The 27,309-nt window shown below is 43.1% G+C and overlaps 1 protein-coding gene and 1 pseudogene across 7 annotated transcripts in view; both read right to left on the reverse strand.

Annotated features, from left to right (window-relative positions):
• The window catches only part of MCCC2 (methylcrotonyl-CoA carboxylase subunit 2), a 216,416-nt gene extending 190,391 nt beyond the window's left edge, over positions 1–26,025 (reverse strand). For 2 of the 6 annotated variants that reach the window (XR_013961185.1, XM_080679781.1), the window contains exons 1-8: positions 25,738–26,019; positions 19,133–19,199; positions 16,572–16,656; positions 13,073–13,174; positions 11,358–11,485; positions 9,304–9,416; positions 3,648–3,761; positions 171–235 (exon numbers count right to left, since the gene is read on the reverse strand). Coding sequence is in view for 5 of the 6 variants with exons in the window: in XM_080679781.1 (XP_080535907.1) it covers positions 171–235; positions 3,648–3,761; positions 9,304–9,416; positions 11,358–11,485; positions 13,073–13,174; positions 16,572–16,656; positions 19,133–19,199; positions 25,738–25,866 (803 nt within the window). In the remaining variant the exon portion in view is untranslated. Of the gene's footprint in view, positions 1–170; positions 236–3,647; positions 3,762–9,303; positions 9,417–11,357; positions 11,486–13,072; positions 13,175–16,571; positions 16,657–19,132; positions 19,200–25,737 lie in introns of all 6 variants that reach the window. The other 4 variants (XM_080679784.1, XM_080679782.1, XM_080679783.1 and 1 more) reach the window with 3 other exon arrangements.
• Positions 21,340–22,262, reverse strand: LOC308253986 (histone H3.3A-like; annotated as a pseudogene). The gene has a single exon. The product of its transcript is annotated as a histone H3.3A-like (transcript).
• Positions 26,026–27,309: the final 1,284 nt, after the last annotated feature.

Raw genomic sequence — 27,309 nt, forward strand, 5'->3', positions numbered from 1 at the left:
GGCTGATGTTCTAGCTTAGAAATGCAACTCTACAGTTCAAAGAATTGAACCCTAAAACAGCAGGTGAAGAACAAATAAACTGTGGCAAGTTTAATACTTGGAAAAATACTTTAAACTTTTTAAAACATGTGGCAATCAATCCTGAAAAGAAACAACCTCTTCCGTTTCACCTGCAATGAAGATCAGCGCCTCCAAGATCCTCAGCTGACACCTCTTCCCCAGTTGCTGCTTTAACCTACAGCAGGGAGAAAAGTCAGAGGTGAGATTTGCCCATCTGAAATATACAAATGTTTTCCTAACACACAGCGCCGAACCTGACGATACCTACCACTCTTCCTTACATAGAGCTAAAGACATTTTGTTTTTTCATTCCACTTGCCTAGCAAACCAGTCTACAAATGAAAAATCTGAACCCAGAGTCACTAAGGAACCTGCCCACAGCCCCGGCGTGAGAGATGGAATTTGATTTGAACACAGGCATTTCTGGCCTGCGAGCCTGCTCTGTCCCCTCCGTCAGGCTACCTCCGCTGCATGTTAAAGCCTAGTGTCTGTGCCCTTGGCCGGGGCTCCCTGCTCCCTCTCACCCTCCTGGTGAATCCGTGCTTATCCTTCAAGCCCCACCTGCTCTATGTTCCTTTCCCTGACCCACTCAGGCCTTTCACCATTAATGACACTGCATATAGTAATAGAGCAATGCTTGCTTATCCGTGGTCCCAGGGTATTCCACTTAGACCTCCTACGTGGCACTTGCCTGACTATATTTCTGTAATCTGCATGTGTCTCTGCCCTCTCCTCTATACTGTGAGTTCCTTGATAGTAGGAACTGTGATTTACTCATCTTTGAACACTCAATAAATACATTGATATATTGCCTTTTCTTCACCTATGCTGAAAAACTCCAGTGACTATTACAAACTCTTAAAGGTTAATAACCTTAAAATGGAGAAAATATCTAAGATTACTCACATCTAAGATTCAGCAGAACGTGAGCAAAAAGAAAGAAACCTCAAGTAATAAATTAAGAATGACTTAATTATAGCCTGAGAAATTCTAAACAAGGGAAGTCTTCAGTACTAAATGCCAATCTGATCCCTCAGGAATTGCTTATTGATTCCTACTTCTTTAAGTTGATTGATTTGTTTCTTTTTCTTCAAATAGGAAAAGCTTTAATTAGAAAAATTAACACTAATCTAAAATACAGCACAGAAATGACTTATTATTCACTACATCAAAAGCTCTGTCTTAAATAAAAAATTCCACTGGGAAAGGTAATTAAAATTTTCACCTCCAATTATTCCACCCCCAAAACCAAATTTTTAGTTCTCCTCCCAAAGAAATTCAGTGTAAAATATCACTTGGTCCAAACAATAACTAATTATAAGAGGTGTCTGGATATTTAAAGCTGTAAAAAGGAATAAACACCAACATACTATATTTATTTTCAGAGATCTGACTAAAAATATAAGGATTTGTCACTATTTAATATTTATTGAGCACCCACAACATATTTGGTACTGTGATAGGTGCAAAGATGATAAAAGTCAAAGATAAAATTAAAATAGCTCATTCTACTAAATTATAAGTTCAGAAGATAAACAAAAGACAGGAGAACAAAGAGCTCTTTCAAAAACTTGTCTTGTCACTATGCTTTTTTCAACCATTTTAAGCTACTACAACTCAACCCCACATTATGTGTGAAACCTACCAAGCCTTTTCTCAATTTTCAGTGAAACAAGTGTCAAATTTAGAATTCTCAAGCAGGTGAGGATGCTGCTGCTTCTTTTTGTACTGTAAACAAGTGTTTCGATGGTGGACTCCTGAATGAGGATCAGTTCTGGGACAAACCGCAGACTTGCCTGGCTGCCAAGTTAAATCTGAATCCAATGGTAACTGCTATTAGCATTTTTCTAGTAGTATGCTGCTGTCTATATTCCCAAAAAGCTATTTTCAAACTTTAGTCATATCTTTACTCATTATCTAATAAAAAATAAACAAGGACTACTAATGAAAGTATGTACCCTTTACTATACAAAGGTAAATCTGCATGAATTTTCCTATCATTAAACAATGATCGCTATCACATAAAGCTAGAGAAATGTTAAAGAATAATAAACACCACAGGCTTTTTGAATATGAAATGGCAGCTCCTCAGGCTGACCTGATCCTCAATAAGTTATTAAAAATTTGCACAATCATGTGGAAAATATACTGACTTCACAACAAAGCTTATGCTCCTTTTAACATGCTTTTTAAAATAAATTTGTGTTAATATTCCAAAACCAAAGATGATTCTTTGACAGACTTTTGAAGCAATAAACATACTTGAGATATAATTCACATACCATAAAGTTCAACATTAAAAGTATACAATTCAGTGTTTTTTCGTATATTTACAAACTTGGGCAACCATTACTGCCACCAACTCCAGAACATTCATCACTCACACACAAAAAAACCCCGTACTCATTAGCAGTCACTCCCCATTCCACCCTCCCGGTCCCTGACAACTATTAATCTACTTTCTCTCTGAATTTGACCACTCTAAATATTTCACAGAAGTGGAACTAGACGAGATCTGTCCTGTTGTGTCTGGCATAAAGTTTTCAAGGTTCATCCATTCTGTAGCATGTGTCACAACTTCATTCCTTTTTATAGCTGAATAATACCCCATTTTATATAGATGATGGGTTTTATATGACATTCTTCTTTTAAGTATTTAATATTCTTGGATTTCACTTATATAACGAGACATTATGTTGTTTGGTGTAGTAATTACCTGTGTCTCCACCTATCTTCTATTACTCTGAAGTCTAGGGTCATGTCTGCCATAAGCATGGTGGAGTGATGACTGCATTACTGAAAATCACTGGAACGGAGCTAACCAAAGGGGAGGGGAGGAAGAGCCAGGATTATATAATCCAGTTCTCGGTGCTGCATCAGAGGCAGGCGACCAGTGAGGCTGCACAGGGTCCCATTCTCAGAAGGGCCCTGTGCTTGAAGTTTAATGCTCGGTGGTCACTCTACTGAAATTCTAATTTATCTATGAATTTATGTTCTGTAAGTAAAGTCTGAGATGACAATGGAGTGTGTGAGTTGGAGTTTGGGCTTCAGCTCTTGGACAGTCTGCCTCCCACCACCTCTCTGGGATAGGTTCATGGCTCCCTGCTTTCCTGCTAACTGGAGCCTGGGCCCTGGGCCTGTCCTACCTTCTCCTCCCTGCCCCCTTCCTAATGACTGCTACATCTGCCTGAGTGAGGGCCTGGCCTGGCATGCACCCCCTAGTCTCAGGGTGGAGCACAGCAGCACCATCACTATCCCGGCAGGCAGTGCTGAATTATGTTCACCAGCAGATGATTAGGTGGGGGTCTGAGCTAAGGGCTAGTCTCCTGCCTACTCCCCATCTGGCATGGAGGCTGCCCACCCACCCTTGGGGGTCATGTACGCACTGAGGGTTGGGCTGGTGGGTCACTGGAAGAAGAGATACCTGCAAGGGAAAAGATGAGAAAGCTCTGGAGATGGGTGGTGGTGATGGCTGCACAACAAAGTGAATATACTTAATGCCATAGAACTGTATACTGAAAATGGTAGAAATGGAAAATGTTATACTATGTATATTTTACTTCAACCAATCGAAACTATGTTCTTACCAAGGGGGGTCCAGCCAAGAAAATAGTACCCTGCTTGCGTACAATGATGTTTTCATCAGCCATTGCAGGCACGTAAGCACCTCCTGCTGTACAGGAGCCCATGACCACCGCTATCTGGAACCCAAGCATATATGAAACTCATTATTACAGCCCAGTGAATTATACTGTCTCTGGATCTATAGTCCCATAAATGTTACAGTACCAGGGCATACTACTAGCTGGTCCCTGTACTTCATTTTAAAAATGGAGTCCTCTACATCCAGCCAGGATTGCTCAGTGGTTGAGTGTCGACCTGTGAACCAGGAGATCAAGGTTCTATTCCTAGTCAGGGCACATGGGGGACTCTATCCCCAGTAGGGGGCGTGCACCAGGCAGCCAATCAATGTTTCTCTCTCATCATTGATGTTTCTCTCTCTCTCTTCCTCTCCCTTCCTCTCTGAAATCAATAAAAATATATTTTTAAAAATAAAAGTAGAGTCCTATAAACATTTGTAATAGTTTCCTTGTATCAAAGCATTTTGAAGGGCTTATGTCACACTTTTACAAAGTTTATGAATAATCTCCCTGTCAAAGAATGGCCAGATAGACCATTCTATCTGGAAACTACTAATGGAGAACTCACGATCCACCCATAAATTGGCAAAACTGTATAAAAGGATAACTTTTAAAACTAATAAATTCTCTAAACAATTTCTACTTACCTCACAGTAAAACTGAAATAATAAGTGTTGTTAATACTGTGTGTTACCCTGCATATGATACATTCTAAATATAAAACTAATGTTGGCATCACAGTTGAAAATCTTGTTCAAAAGAAAGTCAATTGTGTGGAAGCTGGTGATGCATACAGTCAGGTTCACAGCCCTATTCTTTTGTATGTGTTTAAAATTTTTCCATAATAAAAATATTATTTCTTAGATATTAGTATGACACAATGAACAATAAATATCGTTTTGCCAATTAACCCTAGATACAAATAAATAATATCACAAAGAAAAATAAGAAAAGTACGTGATATTTTCTTTAATTATCCTATGTTGCTACTAATTCCAATATTCCACCAGTTTTCCTTATGGTCATACAATATCTATTTTGAAGAAGAAAAAAACCCCACTAGTATTAATCCAAAAATGGAAGGCAGCACAAGTCAACATTTTTCATCTAAATGGCTGGCACAAAAAGACATAATTCCCTATTTCATGTATGTTATTTAAAATGTCTGCAATATTTCTGTCACCATAATACAACAATGTTTATCACACCCTCCTCCCCACCAGAGCTATCTGCCTGCTCTCTATGACTCTATCTTTATTTTGCTTGGTAGTTCAGTTCGTTCATTAAATTCCACATGAGTGAAGTTACATGGTACTTGTCTTTCTCTGACTGGCTTATTTCACTTAGCATAATGTTCTCCAGGTCCATCCATGCTTCAATACAGTATTTTGAATGGGTGATTTATCAGTAAGTAAGTTCCTTTTTTTTTTTTTTGGAAATGTTCAGTATGTGTGTTTTTTAATTAATTACTTCATTTGTTTGTTTCTTTATTTACTAGAAGCCCGGTGCACGAAATCTGTGCACAGGTAGGGTCCCTAGGCCTGGCTGGAGATCAGGGCCAATCTGTGTGGTGACCAGCAGGGCGATCAGGGGGCCCCCACTGGCATCCACCTTGGCTGTCCTGGGGACAGCCTGTGGGCTGGGGGCAGCTCCTGCATTGAGCGTCTGCCCCCTGGTGGTCAGTGCACATCATAGCGACCAGTCATTCGCTGTTCGGTCGATTTGCTATTAGGCTTTTATTATATAGGATTTATTTCATAGAGTAAGGAAGAGGAAGAGAGAGAAACATCAGTGATGAAAGAGAATCATTGATCAGCTGCCTCCTGCATGCCTCCCACTGGGGGTTGAGGCTGCAACTGAGGTACGTGCCCTTGACCATGTGCTTGACTGGAATCAAGCCTGGGACTCTTCAGTCTATAGGCTGATGCTCTATCCACTGAGCCAAACCAAGGCAATAATAAGAAAATGTTAACACTTCATAAATCTGAATTGAGGGTAGGTGAGTATTTTGTTCTATTATTCTTTGTACTTTGTGCATGTCTGAAATATTTTATGAGCTTTTTCTTCAAGGTTCTATCAGGAGCAAGGGACACGATTTCACTTAGCCTGTTCTTTGTACTGGAACATCAGATTCCATTCAAACTATTTCAGTACTGAAAAAAAGTCAAGGAAGTAGAGAAGAGTTACAATGATATAAGAATCTAAAAGAGGACACTTTTCAAAAGTAAGTCACATAGACCTAAACAGGCACAACACGGTTCCATGAAAACAACCAGAGAACAAAAGGAGAGAAAAGAGCAGCGCTGCCAGCAAGTATACAGGTGAGGGTGGAGGAGACAAAGACAGAGGAATTAGTTTGCCAAATAATAATAATAGAAACAATAAAAACAATGAGGGAAATGAAACTCAGTGCCATCATGCCATCTGGGGCTGGGAGAGGGGAGATCTACCAATTTAGTAGAAAAGTCTCACAAGTAAGTAGCTGACAAATTATTAGCACATCTACATTAGGGAATTTTACCATATTCCTAAGGGCACTTCAGATGCGTTTTCTCCACAGTACCTCTGAAACCAAGGAAATCAACAATCTACTTCTCTGACACCAGCTAATAATGGTCCCCCAAACCCTTGACTTTGGTATTAGCATCCTCTATAACAGGGGTGGGCAAACTTTTTGACTCGAGGGCCACAATGGGTTCTTAAACTGGACCAGAGGGCCGGAACAAAAGCATGGATGGAGTGTTTGTGTGAACTAATATAAATTCAAAGTAAAGGAGTGGAGGGGAGAGCAAGAGAACCCTCCGCTCTTTCGGCTCCGCAGGCCGGATAGAACAGCCGAACAGGCCGGATCCGGCCTGCGGGCCGTAGTTTGCCCACGGCTGCTCTATAACCTTGTCACCTTGAGTGTGTAATGGATCTGCTGATGTCCTTGTCCTATCAATGTCAAGTGTCACTTCTGTGATCAAGTTATGAGATGCTGTGTCTTCCATCTGGCTGGCATTCTCTCTCTTGCCCACTTGCTTGATCCCTCTGATGCAACCAGCTGACACATGGTAAGATATTCTATGGAGAAGGCCATGTGGGAAGAAACCTAGGAAGGGCTCTGGCCAACAGCTGGTAAGGAACTGAATGAGGCCTGCAAAGAACTGAATCCTACCAACAACCATGTGTGTGAGCTAGGGGTTGAATCCTTCCCAGTCAAGCCTAGAGGTCTGCAGTGGGTTGAATAGTGGCCCCCCAAAAGGTAGGTCCACACCCAAACCCCAGAACCTAGGAATGTGACTTTATTTGGAAAAAGAGTCTTTGCAGATATAATTAAGGATCTTGAGATAAAATCATTCTGGATCACCAAAGTGGACCTGAAATCCAATGACAGAAGTCCTTATAAGATAGAGAAAAGAGGAAAACACACAAAAAAGAAAGCCATGTGAAGAACTTTCCTCTCTCTCTGTCTCTCATTCAAGTTCCAAGAGGCCTTCCTTTGCCTCTGTAACTTGTTTCCTGAGCCCACGCAGTCCAGCTGGCTCACTTTTTCTACCTCTGTGGCTTTATAAATAAACTTTCTCTTGTATTGGGGGCAGGAGGGTTGGGGAAGAAGACCTATGCAGAGATTGGATCATGCAACCTCAAGGCAAGGAAATGCCTCAAGCCACCAGAAACTTGAAGAGGCAAGGAACAGATTTTTCCTTAGAGCCGTTTAGGGAGCATGGCCCTGCCGCCTCCTTGATTTCAGACTTCCAGCCTCCAGAACTTGAGAGAATAAATTTCTGTTATTTTAAGCCACACACTTTGTGGTACTTTGTTACAGCAGCCCTAGGAAACTAATGCAAGGTTAGTACAGCTATAGAAGTTATAACACCAGATTAAATGGGCTGATTTCCCCTATAAAACAAAAGATCACATTAAAATTTTCATAGCAGATTGTGGAAGAGCCATCTATGCAAAACTGAGCAAAACTGAATTTTCTATTTTGATAAATAAAGCGTACAGATAGGCAAGGTTACTACATAACAATAAAATATATAATAAATAATAGCCCTAGCTGGTTTGGCTCAGTGGATAGAGCGTCGGCCTGCGGACTGAAAGGTCTCAGGTTCGAGTCCAGCCAAGGGCACATGCTGGGGTTGCGGGCTCGATCCCCAGTGGGGGGCGTGCAGGAGGCAGCCGATCAGTGATTCTCTCTCATCACTTGATGTTTTTCTCTCTCTCTTCCTCTCCCTTCCTCTTTGAAATCAATAAAGAAATAAATAAAATATATATATATGATAAATAATAACATAATCTATTGATAGAAAGTAAAAAAGGAGATATAATTGCAAGTGAAGATTAATTAGAATATTAATAAAAACACTACAAACTTAAGAAACCCAAAAAAACAAAGGAGTATCATCAGTATAATGAAGTATTTCAAACATGCAAAAAGATTACAGAATAATAAAATAAATATCTTTTCACCTAATACCAAGTCTTTTTTTTTAAATATTTTTATTGATTTCAGAGAGAAAGGGAGGAGAGAGAGACAGAAACATCAATTATGAGAGAGAATCATCGACAGGCTGCCTCCCACACACCCCTGCTGGGGACCAAGCCCGCAACCCGGGCATGAGCCCCCAACCGGAATCGAACCCCGGACCCTTCAGTCTGCAGGCCAACGCTCTATCAACTGAGCCAAACCGGCCAGGGCAATACCAAGTCTTAATAAATCTTGACATTTGGCCAAATTTAATTCAGGTTCTTTTTTAAAGAAATAAAATATTTCATACATAATTAAAGCCTCTACCTGACCCCTTTTTCTTCCTTCCCACTTCAAAGGTGACCACTGTTTTAAAGCCAAGTATGTGTATTCAAAGCCAAGTACTCACATGTATGTGTTTAGACATAAATAATAGTATTATCTGATGTATTTAAGCTTTATACACATACAGTAATTGACTGTATATTTATTCCACTATTTTTTATTAAATATGTTTTTGAGACTTACTTATGTTGATGCATGAAATTCTAGTTCATTCACTTTAACAGCTAAAATTCATATTATTAATCTCCCATTAGTGATCATTTAGGTTGCTCTTCAAGTTTTGCTGTAACAAACAATGCCACAACAAACTTTCTTACACATGTCTCCTCATACATATACCAGAGTTTCTCCAGAGTATAGTTCTAAAAAAACAATTACTCAGCCCTAACCGGTTTGGCTCAGTGGATTGAGCGTCGGCCTGTGGACTGAAAGGTCCCAGGTTCGATTCCGGTCAAGGGCATGTACCTTGGTTGCAGGCACATCCCCAGTAGGAGGTGTGCAGGAGGCAGCTGATCGATGTTTCTAACTCTCTATCCCTCTCCCTTCCTCTCTGTAAAAAATCAATAAAATATATTTAAAAACAAAAACAAAACAATTACTCAGTGCCCATTCTTTTTAAAAACTTTATTACAGTAAAAGTGTATTCCCATAATTAACAGGAGAATCTCACTGAAGGTACCCTTAAGATACTTTCTGTAGAAAAAAACTAAACTCTGAATTCACTAGTTTTAAGTAATCTCAGCGTGCCTAGTTAGCAAAGTCATTTAGAGCAAAAAGCAACATGTCTCATTAATGAGAAATTACCTGTGTGATATTTTGAGAAGACATAATTGCTTGATTATAGAATATGCGGCCAAAATGATTTCGATCTGGAAATATTTCTGCTTGTCGAGGTAAGTTTGCACCTCCTGAATCAACTGAAGACAAGGGAAATGAAAGAAATAAGTACATCTCTATGAACAAAATGTGCTCCACACAGGAACACTTGTATCAATGACAGTATCATTTCTTAATCACATTCACGAATGTCTTTTTAAACTATTCTACAGCATGTTTCTCTAATCCCCCAATGCAGCCAAAAGGATTCACTATTTTCCTCAAATCCATTAGGCTCTCCTACCCTGTGCCAAATTCCACTTGAAATGTGTAGTGTACTCTCTCCTTTGAGGACCAGCTAAAGTCCCAGAAACACTGTAAATGCTTAACCAGTTCAGCTAAGAAACTGTCTTTCCCTCTTTTTCACTAATCAAAAACCACCTACAGAAGTTGTGACAATTTATCGTATAATGCAACTTCTAGTATTGTTTTCACTGCAGATTAGAGTAGTGGATAAGAATGTCAGCTGAGTTCAAAACAGAGCTTGGTGACTTCATAACTTTATGATCACAGGTATACTTCCTAACCATTCTATGCCTCGGTTCCCTCACCAGTAAAATGAAGGTAACAGTAACTATCCCTCAGAGTTCTTACTGGGATGACATGAAATAATGTGTGATATACTTAGTTCAACACATACTGTGAGTACACATAGAAGAACCACAAAAAGTGATTTAGTCCCATACCTATTAATCTTGCCTACAACTATAAATAAGTATTTTATTATTATTTGATACTTTATATCTTATTTCCAACCATTACAAGTGGGCTGAAGACAAGGACAACATAATACTCTTCACTGAAAACAGGACCTCATTTGCTGTGTTCTATTTATACAAAGCGTATATACCAGGCAAATTTTCCTTCCCAGAAAAAAAATATCCACATCAGTACCTGTTCAAATCCTTACATAAATGAACAATATATCTTGGCATTTTGCAAAACTATACCAATATCCAGAAAGTAGCAATTTTATACTGCCTTGCTTTTATGTTCTTTTTGAAATATCCATAGATTTAAATGTATTTTAATTTTAAATATAAATGTACCAGTACATTCATTGAAAATTAAATTTCCTTACTAGGTTTAATCAGGTGATCACTTCATAAGGTATATAAATGTCGAATCACTATTTTGTAGACCTGAAACTAATATATAATATTGTATGTTGACTGTAATTGAAAAATAAATTTTAAAAAATTTAAATTAAATTTCTTTAAATTTTATCTGCTCAAGTTATATACATACATGGTGCTAGCCGGGTAGCTCAGTTGGTTGAAGCATTGTCCCAATATGCCTTGTGGGTTCAATCCCCAATCAGGGCACATACAAGAATCAACCAATAAATGCATAAATAAGTAGCACCAAAAAAAACGTTTCTCTCTCTCAAATCAATAAATTTTTAAATAGTTTATTGATTTTTTTTTTAAGAGAGTGGAAGGGAGAGAGAGAGAGAGAAACATACATGTGAGAGAGAAACATTGATCAGCTGCCAAACTGGGGATCGAGTCTGCAATCCGGGCATGTGCCCTGACCAAGAATCAAACCAGCAACCTTTTGGTGCATAGGACGACACCCAGCCAACTAAGGCACACTGGCTTAGAATCAATAAATTTTTTAAAAAACTATATATATACTCAAGCATTTAACATAGTAATTCACACTCAAGAGATCAAAATATATTAGCTATTATTTTTTTCATAGTTTCAATCCATTAGGATTAACAGAAAAACAAAATATACAGAAGAAAAAAAACACACACGTTTAGAGAAAAAATTGGCATAAACCAAAATACTGTCAGGGGGTTATTCCTCAAAGAAGGGGTTATTATGGGTAACCCTTATTTACATTTTCTCCCAGAGTTCCCAACTAAGAACATGCATTTCTTTTGTAATTATGAGAGAAACCAAGATTTTTTAAACACTCATTGATAATGTCATATAAACAGTAACATATTTTACCAGCTAAAAATAGTTACTTGCCCAAGTAGATGCAGGGGAGCCTGTTTTGCATTGCAATTTCTTGTGCCCGTAAATGTTTTTTCACAGTCACTGGGTAGTAGGTACCGCCTTTAACAGTGGCATCATTGGCAACAATCATGCATTCTACTCTGAAAGGCAGAAATTTCATAGGAAAGAGAGTATGAGAGATTTATTTATTCACAATTACAGAACAATTACAAAACATTCCAAGATACTCCAATGCTATTTTCAACTTCTAGTACCTACGACCAATGACAGTCATTAGTAGACAATCTTAAGATATAAACGCAAGCTTTAATCACAGTTCACATATTCGTTTATATAATAGAAAATGATCACTTCTAACAAGAGCCATCAGTCTTATATTAGTAGTGAAAAACTAACAACCTAAGACACATTTCATAATGGTTATTTGAATGAAAGGGTCCTAAAAATATAACCTATAATAATAAAAGCACAATATGCAAATTGACCAAACAACTGAACAGCAGAACAACTGACTGGACAACCTTCCAGACAAACACCCTATGATGTGAACTGGCGCCAGGCCAGCCAAGGCGGGTGTGATCACCCTCTGCGGGGTGATCAATGGGGGGATGGAGGGGGAAGAGGGGCCTCCGCGATCGACCCCCCAAGGAGGGAGGCCCAGGCTACCCACCCAGCAGCCACAGAGGGAGGCACAGGGCACCCAGCTGGCAGCACTGCAGCGGGTGGGTGGGGCCTCCCTCTGCGGGGCGATCAACCTGGGTGCCCATGACCAATCGCCCCACAGAGGGAGGCTCAGGCCACTGGTCAGCGACGCTGTAGCAGGTGTGCAGGCCAGCCATCGATCACCCTGAAGAGGGAGGCCCAGGCCAGCCAAGCTATCAAACCCCATGCCTGTTGAGCAGGGAGGCGACCTGAGGACTGCACTTGGAGAGCTACTCCTCTAAACAGTGGTTTTCACCCTAGATATGAAGAGATCACCTGTGGAGCCTGGGAAACCACACAAGTGGGGTTTAGAGAGTAAATAACTTGCCCAAGATCAAGCCACTGGCTCAGCTTTGACCTCAGGCAATTGGATTCTGAGCCCAATACAAGCACATTTGATTCAGATGCCGGTTATTGGTATGTGTTCCTCCACCTTCTCATCAGAGCCCTGTGCCTTTGAGGAGGAAACTGGTCTTGCAAGGCATGTCAGGTCATAAAAACTGTGAACAATGCACTGCCCTGGGGGCGGGGGGAGGTCATTATCAATGGCCCCAGGACAGATCATCAGATATGGCCTGGGGACCCCCAACACCATATCTGCAAGACAAAGACCCCAGAAGGTTATAAAAAATGAAGCCCTCTGCGTGTTTCTTCACCCTGATTTGGAAATTATTCCAGGAGTCCACTAGTGTTAATAAACGGGGTCCCTCCCTTTTTCTAGGAAGCATGCTTGGTATTTCTTTGGTCTTCTCCAACACCGTCAGGGGAGGTGCAGCTATAGCCATTCACCATTGTTGCAGAGCTGACTGAAGACATTCCTGGTTTCTATTCTATAAGCTAAGATTTTTTCCCCCTTTAATTTTTGTCTGTAAAGCTCTATAAAGGAATCTGCATAGGAAGCCTCAGTCCTAAATAATATCAATAGCATAAAACTTGAATGCTAATATGCAAAGCTGTGAGTGTTGGATGCCCGTGCCTGATTAATGTTCCTGACCCTCAATGTTGCGTGTAAGTAGAATACTCACCCTGATACTCTCCCAATGCCTGTAATGATGCCACCTGCAGGGACCTCCTCATTATCATATAACTGGTAACCTGCAAACTGGGATAATTCCAGAAATGGAGACCTGAGAGGAAGAAAGGATGTTCCTTGAATTAATGTCATTTCTTAAAAAGCATATTTAAAGAGTTACACATGGGGGGGAAAAAAGACTTTTTTTCTTTAATGATCCAATGTATCAAATATGCATATTGTATATAAAATCTACAAAAAGAATATTTAAAACAAAATCTCATGTGAAAATTTTGGGGGTTTATATGGTACAGCCATACAATAGAACACGAGGTACTTATTTTAAAAGATGTTTACAACTGTGTTTATTAATATAGAAAGAGCATAGCACCTAAAATGTATGTAGTAGTGACTATGTGCCAGGCTGTCTTCTAGGACTTTCAGAAACCTAACTCATTTACTCCTAAGAACTACCTTCTCAGGTGGATCCTATTATAATCCCACTAGTGGCCCGGTGCACGAAATTCATGCACATTAAAAGTGGATTAATTAGAGGAAATAATTTAATATTGCTATTTGCCCTTTCTCTATAATAGAAGTGTCAGAGATGAAAGAAAATTAGTAAAATGTATATGAAAACCTTCCTCCTGTCAGAGTCTGGGGCACACCACGGGACCCAGAGTCAAGTCCATGCCCTCCCACATTCACCTCAAAATCACGTGAGATCCAGACCCGGCCACGCCCCCCCCATTGGGCTAGATGCAGACCCGGCCATTCCCACCCTTGTCAAGCCCCGCCGGGCAGGGGACGTAGCTGCAGGTACCCTGGCCCGGCGCCAGGATGGGAGGCATGGCCTGAGGTCCCCAGTCCAGACCAGGGCGGGGGGCATGCCTTGAGGTCCCCTGTCAAGCCCTGCCAGGTGTGGGACATGGCCTGAGATCCCCAGTCAAGCCCCACTGGATGGGGGGCATGGCCTGAGGTCCTCCATCAAGCCCTGTCAGGCGGGGGTGTGCAGCCTCAGGTCCCCCGGCCCAGCACCAGGAGGGGGGCACAGCCTCAGGTCCCCTGTCAAGCCCCACTGGCAGGGGGTGCAGCCTCAGGTCCCCTGTCAAGCCCCGCTGGGCAGGGGGTGTGGCCTGAATTCCCTGACCCAGCACTGGGGGTGCACCTTGAGGTCCCCCGTCAAGCCCTGCTGGGTGGGGAGCACAGCCTGAGGTCCCCTGTCAAGCCCCACCAGGCAGGAGGGCGCTGCCTTAGGTCCCCTGGCCGGGTGCTGGGGCGGGGGGTGCTGCCTAGGTCCCCCGGTCTGGTGCCGGGGTGGGGGGCACAGCCTGAAGTCCCGTCAAGCCCCACAGGGTAGGGGGGCGTGGCCTGAGGTCCCTCACCCTGGTGCCAAGTCGGGAGGTGCAGCCTGAGGTCTCCTGTCAAGCCCTGCCGGGTGAGGGGTGCAGTCTGAGGTCCCCTAGCCCAGCACCAGGACGGGAAGCGCACCTTGAGGTCCCCTGTCAAGCCCAGCCGGGTGGAGGAGGGCATAGCCCAGGGGTGGGCAAACTTTTTGACTCGAGGGCCACAATGGGTTCTTAAACTGGACCGGAGGGCCGGAACAAAAGCATGGATGGAGTGTTTGTGTGAATTAATATAAATTCAAAGTAAAGGAGCGGAGGGGAGAGCAAGAGAACCCTCCGCTCTTTCGGCTCTGCAGGCCGAATAGAACAGCTGAACGGGCCGGATCCGGCCCGCAGGCCATAGTTTGCCCACGGCTGGCATAGCCTCAGGTCCCTGCTGACTGCTCATTAAGGCTCCTTATGGGAACTTGGCCTCAGCTGTGTGTGTAGCCATATTTGTGATGGAGTGATGGTTAATTAGCATATTCCCTCTTTAATAGGTAGGATTAACTGATGAGGAAACTGAAATAGAGACTAAGTCACTCGTCTAAGTCAGTAGTAAGTGGCAGAGTTGGGTTTTAATAACCAATCTGGGACCACGGTTTTTGTTTGTTTTTTGTTTTTAACCACTAGCTCTTACTTAAATGTTTAAGATATAGTAAGTGAGGGGTGGGGAAAGGGGGTTAGAAAACCCACATTTAGTATGATTCCATTTTTTCTTTTTTTTTTTAAATATATTTTATTGATTTCAGAGAGGAAGGGAGAGGGAGAGAGAGATAGAAACATCAATGATGAGAGAGAATCATTGATCGGCTGCCTCTTGCACGCCCCCCACTGGGGATCAAGCCCTCAACCCAGGCACGTGCCCTTGGCCAGAATCGAACCTGGGACCTTTCAGTCCGCAGACTGACGCTCTATCCATTGAGCCAAAGCAGCTAGGGCTGCATTTTTTCTTTAAAATATTATGTCTAATACACATATTTTTGAAAACGGTCTAGATCAGGGGTGGGCAAACTTTTTAACTCGAGGGCCACAATGGGTTCTTACACTGGACCGGAGAGCCGGAACAAAAGCATGGATGGAGTGTTTGTGTTAGTTTGCCCACGGCTGGTCTAGATAGATATATGCAAGGTATTAGCAGCGTCATCTCCAGCGTGAGTGTGAGTGTGTGTGTATGCACACACATGTCACAAAATATACTTTGGTAGTCTTTATTTCCTTCTCTCCAACCCCACATCCACCTAATCCAATCCTTCAGGAAACGCTGTTGGGTTAACTTTGTCTTGACAACAAACCCAGAAACTAACATTCTCATCATCCCCACTACCAGTACCTAGTCCAAGTCACCATCCTGTCTCCCTTGAATCACTGCAATCGCTCTCAAACTGGTCTCGGTGCTCCCACCCTTGCTGCGCACAGTCACTCACAACACAGCAGCCAGAGTAACTCTTTTCAAACATAAGTCAAATAGATCATAATAGCTCCCCATTCAAAACCCCACAAAAACTTCCCATTTCTCTCAAGAGCTGAAATTCTTATCCTAGCCCACAAGGTCTTATGAAATTGGACTCCATTTCTACTACTTTCCTTCCACCCCGACCACACTGGTCCCTGGCTCCTGGAGCAGATCAGAACATCCGGCACATTCCCACCTCAGGGCCTCTGCACTGGCCATTGCTCCTCTGTCTGCAACCCTCTTTCCCCAGATATGTTTAGGGTTACCTCTCTTCACTCTTTCAAATCTTTGTTCAAATGCCACCTTCTCAATGAGGCCTACCCTAACCACCTCATTTAAAACTGCAACTTGACCTTCATCTTCTCCCTTACTCTAGTCTACCTTTTCTTCCTGCCATGACAGTTACCACCTTCTAACAAAATATAAAATTATTACATTTATCATTTATTTTCAGTCACCTCCTGCTGCAATGTAAACTCCAGGTGGGCAAGGATCTTTGTCTATTTTATTCACTGATATATCAGCAGCACCTAGAATATTAGCCTCTCGATAAACATTTATTGTTGAATCTTACAATAACAACCAAAATTTAAAATCATCTATTTACAATGGTGTCTAAGGAAGTCCCATGGAATAGAGAGCACTGAGTTGGCACTTGGGTATATACCAACCCTGGGTCCAGAAGGCCATCAACTCTTTCCCTGGCTAACAGTTTTCCTCTTGATGTGTGGCGTTCTTTGGCTTTCTCACTACCTCCTATAATAAAAACAGGATTAGATTAGACTGACACGCAATAATAAGGTCTCCATATAACTTAATGCCAGAAAAACATTTAACACTTAGTCCACAATATAGAGCTTTTAAAAGTTCAACATATGCTGTGAGAAAAGGCATATTTTTCAGATCATTCATTCAACTTACAAACTGACAGTTTTCTAAAGTAAATAAACAAGCATTTATCTGTTTGTTTTTTAATCAGTCTATCCCAGCCATGGGCAAACTACGGCCCACGGGCCGGATCCGGCCCGATCGGCTGTTCTATCCGGCCCGCGGAGCCGAAAGAGCGGAGGGTTCTCTTGCTCTCCCCTCCGCTCCTTTACTTTGAATTTATATTAGTTCACACAAACACTCCATCCATGCTTTTGTTCCGGCCCTCCGGTCCAGTTTAAGAACCCATTGTGGCCCTCGAGTCAAAAAGTTTGCCCACCCCTGGTCTATCCCTATTGCAATATTATCTATATACTAGAGGCCCGATGCACGAAATTTGTGCAAGAGTAGGCCTTCCTTCCCCTGGCTGCTGGCACCAGCTTCCCTCTGGCACCCGGGATCTGGGCTTCCCTCTGGCCACTAGCAGGCAAACAGGACCCGGGCTTCCCTCTCAGCCCTGGCTTTGTCCAGGAGGTCATCCAGAAGGACGTCCGGTCTAATTAGCATATTATGCTTTTATTATCTACTAGAGGCCCAGTACACAAAATTCGTGCACAGAGGGGCAAGTGTCCCTCAGCCCAGCCTGCACCCTTTCCAATCCGGGATCCCTCAGGGGATGTCCAACTGCCAGTTTAGGCCCTATCCCACATTGGGCCTAAACTGGCAGTCAGACATCCCTGTTGCAATCCAGTACCGCTGGCTCCTAACCGCTCATCTGCCTGCCTGCCTAATCGCCCCTAACTACTCTGCCTGCCTGATCGCCCCTAACTGCCCTCCCCTGCCAGCCTCATCACCCCTAACTGCTCTCCCCTGAAGTCCTGGTCCCCCCCAACTGCTCTCCCCTGCAGGCCTGGGTCCCCCCCAACTGCCCTTCCCTACAGGCCCGGTAGCCCCCAACTTCCCTCCTCTGCTAACCTGGTCACCCCTAACTGCCCTCCCCTGCAGGCTTGATCGCCCCCAACTGCCCTCCCTTGCAGGCCTGGTCCCTCACAACTCCCCTCCCCTGCTGGCCATCTTGTGGCAGCCATCTTGTGTCCACATGGGGGCAGCCATTTTGTGTGTTGGAGTGATGGTCAATTTGCATATTACTCTTTTATTAGATAGGATAGAGGCCTGGTGCACGGGTGGGGGCCAGCTGGTTTGCCCTGAAGTGTGTCCCAAATCAGGGTGGGGGTTCCCTTGGGGTGTGGGGCAGCCTGGGTGAGGGGCCTGTGGTGGTTTGCAGGCCGGCCACGCCCCCCGGCGACCCAAGCATACGCCAGGGCCAGCTGGAAGCAGGTATCTGTGACTTATTTTTCTATAATTGAAACTTTGTAGCCTTGAGCAGAGGCCAGGGCTGGCCAGGGCAGGCAGGAAGCTTAGCTTCCTCCATTGCCAGGGGCAACCCAAGCGTCCTGCTCACTCCAGCTCTGTGGTGGCGCCATATTTGTTGGGATTTATTTATCTTCTATAATTGAAACTTTGTAGCCTTAAGTGGAGGCAAGGGCCAGCCAGGGCGGGCAGGAAGCTTGGCTTCCTCCATCGCCGGGGGCAACCCAAGACTCCTGCTCGCTCCAGCTCCATGGCGGCCGCCATCTTAGTTGGGTTAATTTGCATACTCACTCTGATTGGTTGGTGGGCATAGCGGAATGATGGTCAATTTGCATGTTTCTCTTTTATTAGTGCAGATAATAATAAAAGTGTAATATGCTAATTAGACCGAACAGCTGAACAACCTTCTGGATGACTTTCCGGACAAAGCCGGGTCTGCGAGGGCCAAGGCAGCCACCACGGCTGTGAGGGCCAAGCCCCTTGCACGAATTTCGTGCATCGGGCCTCTAGTTATAGATATAAAAGCCTAAGCGACCATTACAACCAAACAACCGAAATGGCCGGTCAACCAGTCGCTATGATGCTCACTGACCACCAGGGGGCAGATGCTCAACGTAGGAACTGCCCCCTGGTGGTCAGTGCACTCCCACAGCCAACTTCCCCCAGTCCCTCACCCTGTCCAGCAGCCCCCAGCCAGCATCTGGCAGGCCACCAGGCCCTGGCCAGCAACTGGCAGGCCCCCAGGCCCCAGCCAGCAGCTGGCAGACCCTGGCCAGCCTGGCCCCAATTGGGACTGGGCAAGATGGCCCCAATAGCCTCTGATTGCCAGCCAGGCCGGGGCACTGGGTTGCGGGTTCAATCCCTAGTCAGGGTGTGCATGGGAGGCAGTCAATCAGCGGTTCTCTCAAACATTGATGTTTCTCTCTCTCTCCCCCTCTCTCTTCCTCTCGCTCTAAAATCAATAAAAAGATATTTTTTTAAAATAAGTGTTTACCTAGTCTTATTTTCTGTGCTCGTTCATGGAGTTCATTTACTAGTGCTTTCATCTGTTCATAGTTTTCCTAAAACAGAAACAAAGAAAGAGAGTAATATTAGAAAGCAATTACATTTTTTATCAAAATAAGGGTTAAGAAGAATATCATGTGCCAACCCATCCATGGGATCTCCACACTGGGCCAGCCCATCCATGTGATCTCCATGTTAGGCCATTCAGTTGTAAGGGAAGATTAATTCCTGCCTGTAGCTTTGCTCAAGCTCTTCACTACCACCACCCCTCCTCTGGTCCATCTATCCAAATCGCACCCCCTTATAAAGCCTGATGCATGTTCCATTTCATCGCCAACACCATTTATGGCCACTCCTACTAACTTTAACATCTTTCTTCCTTACACTCCTACTGAATTTAATTGATCTCTATTTCATTTTCTATTTTTAAAAATATAAGTGAGCCCTAGTTGGTTTGGCTCAGTGGCTAGAGTGTCAGCCTGTGGGCTGAAGGATCGCAGGTTCAATTCTGGTCAAGGGCACGTGCCCGGTTTGTGGGCTCGATCCCCTGTGTGGGATGTGCAGGAGACAGCCGATCAATGATTCTCTCTCATCATTGATGTTTCTATCTCTCTCTCTCCCTCTCCCTTCCTCTCTGAAATCAATAAATTCCTTCATTTTTAAGGGTTAGAATGACATCTTTATTTTTTTCTGCCCCATCTATAACTATTCTGAGGAGATTCTAACCAATGCAGAAATACTTGTTTACTGACAAATTACACTAAAAAAAAAGCAGCCCAGGGTTTAGAAAAGTGGATTCTATTTTATGTTTAAAAAAGAATAAAATACTATGTATTTGTTTAGAAATTTTCTAGAGTAATATACAAAAAATAGAAAAGAGCAGAGGAAACTAACTTTTCAACCTTCTGTTTTGTAAATTTTGTTTGATCAGCACATGACTTTAAAACAATACTTACTTAGCTAATTATTTTTGAAAATTCAGAGTTTAACCTGCTAACACATTTTGTTCTTCATAATGTGATGAACACATCTGGTGATTTAATTCCCTTTCCGAGACACAATGCTAAACAGCTTTCCAGCTATTCAAAATTAGATGAATTTACAGTCTTTATGATATAGTTCCATTATTTCCTATTTTCTACAGAGAGTTCCTGAGGTCATGGAACAATTTTCCTTTGTCTGTTTAAAAGTGAATAAAATGGCCTGTGTGGCTCAGTGGTTGATCATCAACCTATGAACCAGGAGGTCACAGTTCAATTCCAGTCAGGGCACATGCCCAAGTTGTGGGCTCAATCCTCAGTAAGGGGCATGCAGGAGGCAGCCAATCAATGATTCTCTATCATCATTAATGTTTTTATCTTAAGAAAAAAAATGAAGAAAAAAAAACCTACAAAATGTTTTTTTCAGTGATATCATTTGGGGCAAATTCCCAAGCAAGTCCATCCAGTCATTATGACATACTCAACAGCACTGGAAAAGGGAGGAATAGACAGGTTACATTACAGCAAATTAAAGAGAGGAGGGGTTTCACTATCATGTTCAGCAACCCTTTAGTGTAGTTTGTTGTCATTGTTGTTAACTTTCTTTCACAGAAATTATCAAACATATACAAAAGCAAAAAGCTAGCATAATGAAATGTACCCAATGCACTTCAACAATTATCCATATATGGTCAAAGTTGTTTCCTTTATGGCCCCCAAATTATTCTGAAGAAAATCCTAGACGTAACATCTGATCTATAAGTATTTCCAAATCTCTAAAAGATGAGGAACACTATCCTTATCAATAATCTATTAATATTGCCCTAGCTGGTTTGGCTTAGTCGATAGAGCGTGAGCCTGTGGACTGAAGGGTCCCGGGTTCGATTCCGGTCAAGGGCACATGCTTGTGTTGCAGGCTTGATCCCCAGTGTAGGGCGTGCAGGAGGCAGCCAATCAATGATTCTCTCTCATCATTGATGTTTCTATCTCTCTCTCCCTCTCCCTTCCTCTCTGAAATCAATAAAAATATATTTTTAAAAATTAAAATAAAAAATAATCTATTAATAGCCTCATATATCTAATTTGTAAAGATATCTTCCCAACTGTCAGATATAGTTGTTTTTTGCAGTTTTTTTATTTGAATAGGATCCCATGGGAGGTCCACATACACACAATTGGCTGATATGTTTCTTAAGTCTTTTCTTTTTTTTTTTTTTTATAGTTTAATGTATTTTAATAGCAAACTTACAGGAACAGCACAGAAGACAGACAACATTAAAAACATGTACTTGCATGTAGGACAACTAAGTTAGAAAAGTATAGTGAATGGATGGAATCTACTGTATGATAAAAATGCTACAAACACCATTTAGTTGCCATCAATAAGAAATTTACTTGTTTTAAAAAAATCCAAATGCTGGCATTGTCCAGAAAAATTTAACAGGTTTATTTATATTGTTATAAAGTTGAACTGCTGAAACTTGTTCACTGAAACATCTGACTTGCATTAATGCTTTATGTCCCCGCATTTATATTAAAAAAATTCACACACAAATGAAAATGGAAAAACTGCCAATACCTGATTTCTGTCCCCTATTTTCAACTTGCAATCATATACTTAGGTACCTTTTGACCCCATGGAAAAAAAACCTAACGTTCAGAACTACCAATAACAGGAAGAAGAGAAATTTTTTAAAAGAATGAAATGTTTTCCATCATAGTGGATTCGTAAGCATGTTCTTCAGTATGCGGCGTGCTAGCTGGATGTCTTTTGGCATAATTGTTACACGTTTGGCATGGATAGCACACAGGTTGGTGTCTTCAAAAAGGCCAACCAGATAGGCCTCACTTGCCTCCTGCAAAGCACCAATCGCTGCACTTTGGAAGCGCAGGTCTGTTTTGAAGTCCTGAGCAATTTCTCGCACCAGACGCTGGAAGGGAAGTTTGCGAATCAGAAGTTCAGTGGACTTCTGATAACGTCTAATTTCACGAAGTGCCACAGTACCGGGCCTGTAACGATGAGGTTTCTTCACCCCTCCAGCGGAGGGCGCACTCTTTCGAGCGGCTTTGGTAGCCAGCTGCTTCCTCGGGGCTTTGCCCCCCGGTCGATTTGCGGGCAGTCTGCTTGGTACGAGCCATGGTACAGAGACGTCTTTACTTACCCCCCTTCTCCTTCGGCTGGAGCTCGGCGAGCTGGAGGCGGCGCAGGCGTTGGAGAGCGACGGCGGCTGCGAACACTCTTAAGTCTTTTCTAAAATATAAGTTCTACCATCTAATTGTCTTGAAATGTTTTGTTTGCCCCAGATTCCTCCCATAGTGCTAAATGCATCCCTATAGTGTCTTTTAGCAAGTTCTTCCCTTGTAGATCTAGAGGCTTATGGGATTCTTATGTGCCTTAATTTTTTTATTCTTTTTCCCCCAACCCCAACCCCCTCCGGCATCCTACCTGCCAGTCTCCTGCCAGTTTTACAAACTACAGGTTCCAAGCTGATGAAAAACAGTTCACATACATACAAAGACAAGTATTTGTCTTTGTATTTAAATCATATCCAAATCCAGGGATACAATCACTGCAGCCAATAACGTTGCCCAATTTAAAACAGCAGCTAAAGCTGGTTATGCAAGCAACCTTTACCCTAGCTAAGCTAGCCTCCCATTAAAAAAAAAATAAAGAAAACTGCCTAGCAGGCATGGCTCAGTAGCTGAGCATCAACCTATGAACTAGGATTCCCAGTCAGGGCACATGCCCAGGTTGCAGGCTCGATCCCCAGTGCGGGGTGTGCAGGAGGCAGCTGATCAATGATTCTGTCCCATCATTTTTTTTTTAAATATATTTTATTGATATTTCACAGAGAGGAAGGGAGAGGGATAGAGAGCCAGAAACATCAATGAGAGAGAAACATCGATCAGCTGCCTCCTGCACACCTCTCACTGAGGATGTACCCGCAACCAAGGTACATGCCCCCGACCGGAATCGAACCCGGGACCCTTCAATCTGCAGGCCGACGCTCTATCCACTGAGCCAAACCGGTTTTGGCTGTCCCATCATTGATGCTTCTATCTCTCTCCCTCTTCCTTCCTCTCTGAAATCAAAAATATATTTAATTAATAAATCATAAACAGCCCTAACCGGTTTGACTCAGTGGATAGAGCGTCGGCCTGTGGACTCAAGGGTCCCAGGTTCGATTCCAGTCAAGGGCATGTACCTTGGTTGTGGGCACATCCCCAGTAGGGGGTGTGCAGGAGGCGGCTGATCTATGTTTCTCTCTCATTGATGTTTCTAACTCTCTATCCCTCTCCCTTCCTCTCTGTAAAAAATCAATAAAATATATTTTTTTAAAAAAAATCATAAACAGAACTGTCGCTATCAAGCCTTTGTGAAGCACACAGTGGGTAGAAGTGAGAGTGGGCAGTACATATTACTGGTCTAACATGAGCGACCAGGAAAATTAGGCAAGGAGAAACTGGATTGTGGTCAAGGCCCCTAGGTGCCATCTCCCATCCAAGGCATGGCTTTACCTTTGTTCCCTTTGTATGGGTTTTTTGCACTAAGTTTACTACTTGTAGCTGGAGGTCCCAGGAGATATGGCTGCACCTAAGTGAAATCTTTTAACATCCAACATAACTTAAGAAGAACACACCCACTCTCTCCAAGCCATTTGTTATCTGTGGCAGACAGTATTAACTGTTTATCCCATGTTCATTCTTCCCACTTTCCTTGATGATGGAATTCCAATTTTACTCAAGGTGGCAACAAGCCTAGCTGGAAAAGTAACATATCCTGGCCTTCCTGTGCGTAGACATGTGGCTGTGTGACCAAATTCTAACCAATAAAATATAGGAAGCAAGTATGACTTCTAGAGAGGCTCCTTAAAAAGCAGTCAAGCAGATGAGTCCTTTTGGAACTCAGACATAATAGCTGGAGACTAAGCAACCATCTTAGACCATGAGGTAAATTGTATTACTTGTTCAAAATTATTCCTCCCCTCCTTTGCCAAGGTTCAGTGTGAGATTATACTTCCCCACCCCACAGTCCATGAGTCTGTCCATACTACTTGTTTTTGTCCAGGGGAATGTGGGCAAATGTGACAGGGTACCAAATGCAAGCAGAGGCTTTAAGAGTGACAAAGTGTTGCCATACTCTCCTCTTGTGGCCCCACCTTCCATTATGAGAGGAGCATTCCCCAAGTAGCCACTGCCCCTCAGGCTGGGTCCTGGAATAAGAAACAAGTAGAACAAGCCCTCTTGATACACCAAGGCTTCGGGTTCCATCCCCAGTCAGGGCACATACAAGAAACAACCCATGAATGTGTAAATAAGTGGAACAACAAATAAATATCTCTCTTTCATCAATAAATAATAATAAAAATTTTAAAAAGAAACAGACCTTAACTGGATGCACTGCTCAGAGCAGAGCTGCAACAACTAATCCACAGATCCAAGAGCAAAAAATAAGTTCTTGTGGGTGGAGGGATTGACCAAAAAAGAAGAAAAAGAAAGAAAACTCATGGATACCAACAACAGTATGTTGAATGTGGGGGGTGGGGAATGGAGGGAATAGGGGGGATAAATGGTGATGGATATGGACAGAGACTTGCCTTAGGGTAGTAAACACACAATACAGTGTACAGATGATGTGTTGTAGAACTGTGCACCTAAAACCTACATAATTTTGTTAACCAGTGTCACCCCAATACATTAAATAAAAAGGAAATAAATACTTATTTCGGACACTAATACCTTGGGATTGCTTTCTACACACCATTACTGAAGCAGCTACTGGCTAAATACAGATCATGAGATGACCTTGAGGAGAGGAGAAAAAGCATCAAGAGTTAGTATTTTAGCCCTGGCCAGGTAGCTCAGCTGGTTGAAGCGTTGTCCCAGTACGTCAAGGTTGGAGGTTCCAACTCTAGTCAGCGCACATACAAGAAGCATAAATACATGGAACAACGAATCGATGTTTCCTTTTCTCTCTCTCCATTCCTCTCTCTCAAATCAATAAAGGAGAGGTAACATGGGACAGACTGCAATTTTCCAGCCCTTAGCTTTCAAAAGCTGCAAGTTGTTTCTTTGACCTTGTAATAGCTCCCCGTTCCAAGAAAAGCTATTCAAAGATACTGTGGGATGTTTTCTATTAACACAACCAACTATTTAAAGTCTGATAAGCACAACTTCCAAGGTTAGCTGTCCTAGGCCAGCGATTCCCCAAACTGGCTGCCACCAAGCCCCCAGGGCTTCATTAACCAGAGACCCCAAAGGTCCGGGGAGGGGCTTACGGCAGCTGTGTATTCAACGAGCTCCCCAGCTGACAAAGCTAGGCCAGGTTTTGAGAACCACTGATTTCAAAAATACAAAAAAACAGTGCCAATGCTAAAAGTAAACGGAAGAGTATTTGTTTTGGGATTTTTTCTTTTTTTCAATCTTCACGACCCCTGCATCCCAGAATCATTACTGAGGCCGCAGAGAAAAGAAGAGCAGCTGTTCAAGTGCGTCCACCTGCCTCCGAGTCCGGTCAGCACCGCGTCCCGCGGGCCTGGCACCAGCGGAGGTGTGGCAGAGGAACTCACAGGCTCGCCGGGAGCTCCTGGCCCAGGCAGCTCACCCAGCCTACCTGGTAGACGGCAGAACCCGAGTCGGGCTGGGTACCCAGCGTGGCCACCGCGTCCCCATAATAGAAGCGCGGTCCGGGGGCAGCAGCGCGGGCGCACCGCCACAGCGCTAACCTCACGGTGGCCCACATGGCAGCGGACACTGAGCGAGGGAGGAGCACGAGAGTGGTGTGACCCGGAGCCGGAGCGCCTTTCGCTCGCTTTCTCGCTAAGGACTACGGCTCAGCTCCGGGTCTGGCAGCCTCAACCAGCCTGATACACCCCTGATTCTCAGGCCGGCCCTCACACGTGCCTACACACGCCGCCCGTGATTGGTAGGCACTTCGTGCCACGCCCCAACCTCAGCCAATAAAAGACAGAGAATCAGCCCCGCGAGACCCTGTCGTATCGCGAGCCCAGGAGCCCCGGGAGTCCAGGGACTGGGCGAGCGTCCCGTGGCCATCCTGCCTCCTCCCGCGCGGAGCTGGTGAACTGCCATTGAATTTCCTTGTACTCGGTTTCACTTTATTTTCTATTGTGCTTTATTCCTCCTCTGCTAATAAACGGGTATTTCAAGACTTGAAAAATCTTATTCTTATGTGAGAGCTGGGAACTGGGCAGGCATTAAGCTGCCCTAAGAAAACTCTTTAGAGGAGATATTTATTCAACAAAAGTTTCTTCAGTGTCTTCTGTGTCAGGTGCTCTTCTGGCCCTGGGGATACAGTAGAGAACAGTGCCTTCTTTTATAAAGCGGAAATATAAACAAGCAAAAATAAAAATTCTAATAGTGATAAATGGCATCTTAGATGTACAATTTAATTCACTTCTAAAACTTTAATATAACAAATCTGGGCTTCGTCACAATCCCTCACCCATTAGACAACGAGAAAAAAAAAATCTAGTGCGTTTAAGTCTTTGATTTAATTTTTGTATACAGGTTTAGATAACGGTCCAACTTTATTCTTTTGTATTTGGATTTTCAATTTCCCTAACACCATTGTTGAAAAGACTGTCCTCCCATTGAATAGTCTTGGCTCCATTGTCAAAAAATCATTTGAGCATAGTACATGCGCTGGTTATTTTCTGGGCGCTATAATTCTATTCCTTTGATCTGTATGTCTTCCTTTACGACAGTGCCACACCGTTATGATTACTGTAGATTTATAGCAAGTTTTGAAATTAGTGTGAGCGATCCAGCTTTGTTCTTCCTTTTCAAGAAAGACAATGGCATGGGCTTCAGAAACAGGGTACCCAAACCAGGAAAGATGGGTAGGGAATTCACAGAATAATGGCAAAGGGAAGTCCCAGGATGACAGCTGTACTGCATGCACTTGGAGAGTTATGAAGCCACTACTCCAGATTAAAGCAGGAAGAAAGAGCTCCAGAAAGTTTTCCAGGGGAAAAAAGAAAGTTTATCTGACAGTATAACCATGTGGAAAATTACAAACATAGGCATTTAACAGGCTTGCTGGGGGTGTAGAAAGTTAAGTCATGGATTCAAAAACAAACCAAACTAAAAGCAAATGAAAAAGTGAATTACTAACTCCAAGAAAAACAAAAATTGTAGCAGAAAGGAAGTATCTTAGTACATTATG

This window comes from Plecotus auritus (assembly GCF_963455305.1).
Source record: "Plecotus auritus genome assembly, chromosome: 7".
Taxonomy (NCBI): Eukaryota; Metazoa; Chordata; class Mammalia; order Chiroptera; family Vespertilionidae; genus Plecotus; species Plecotus auritus.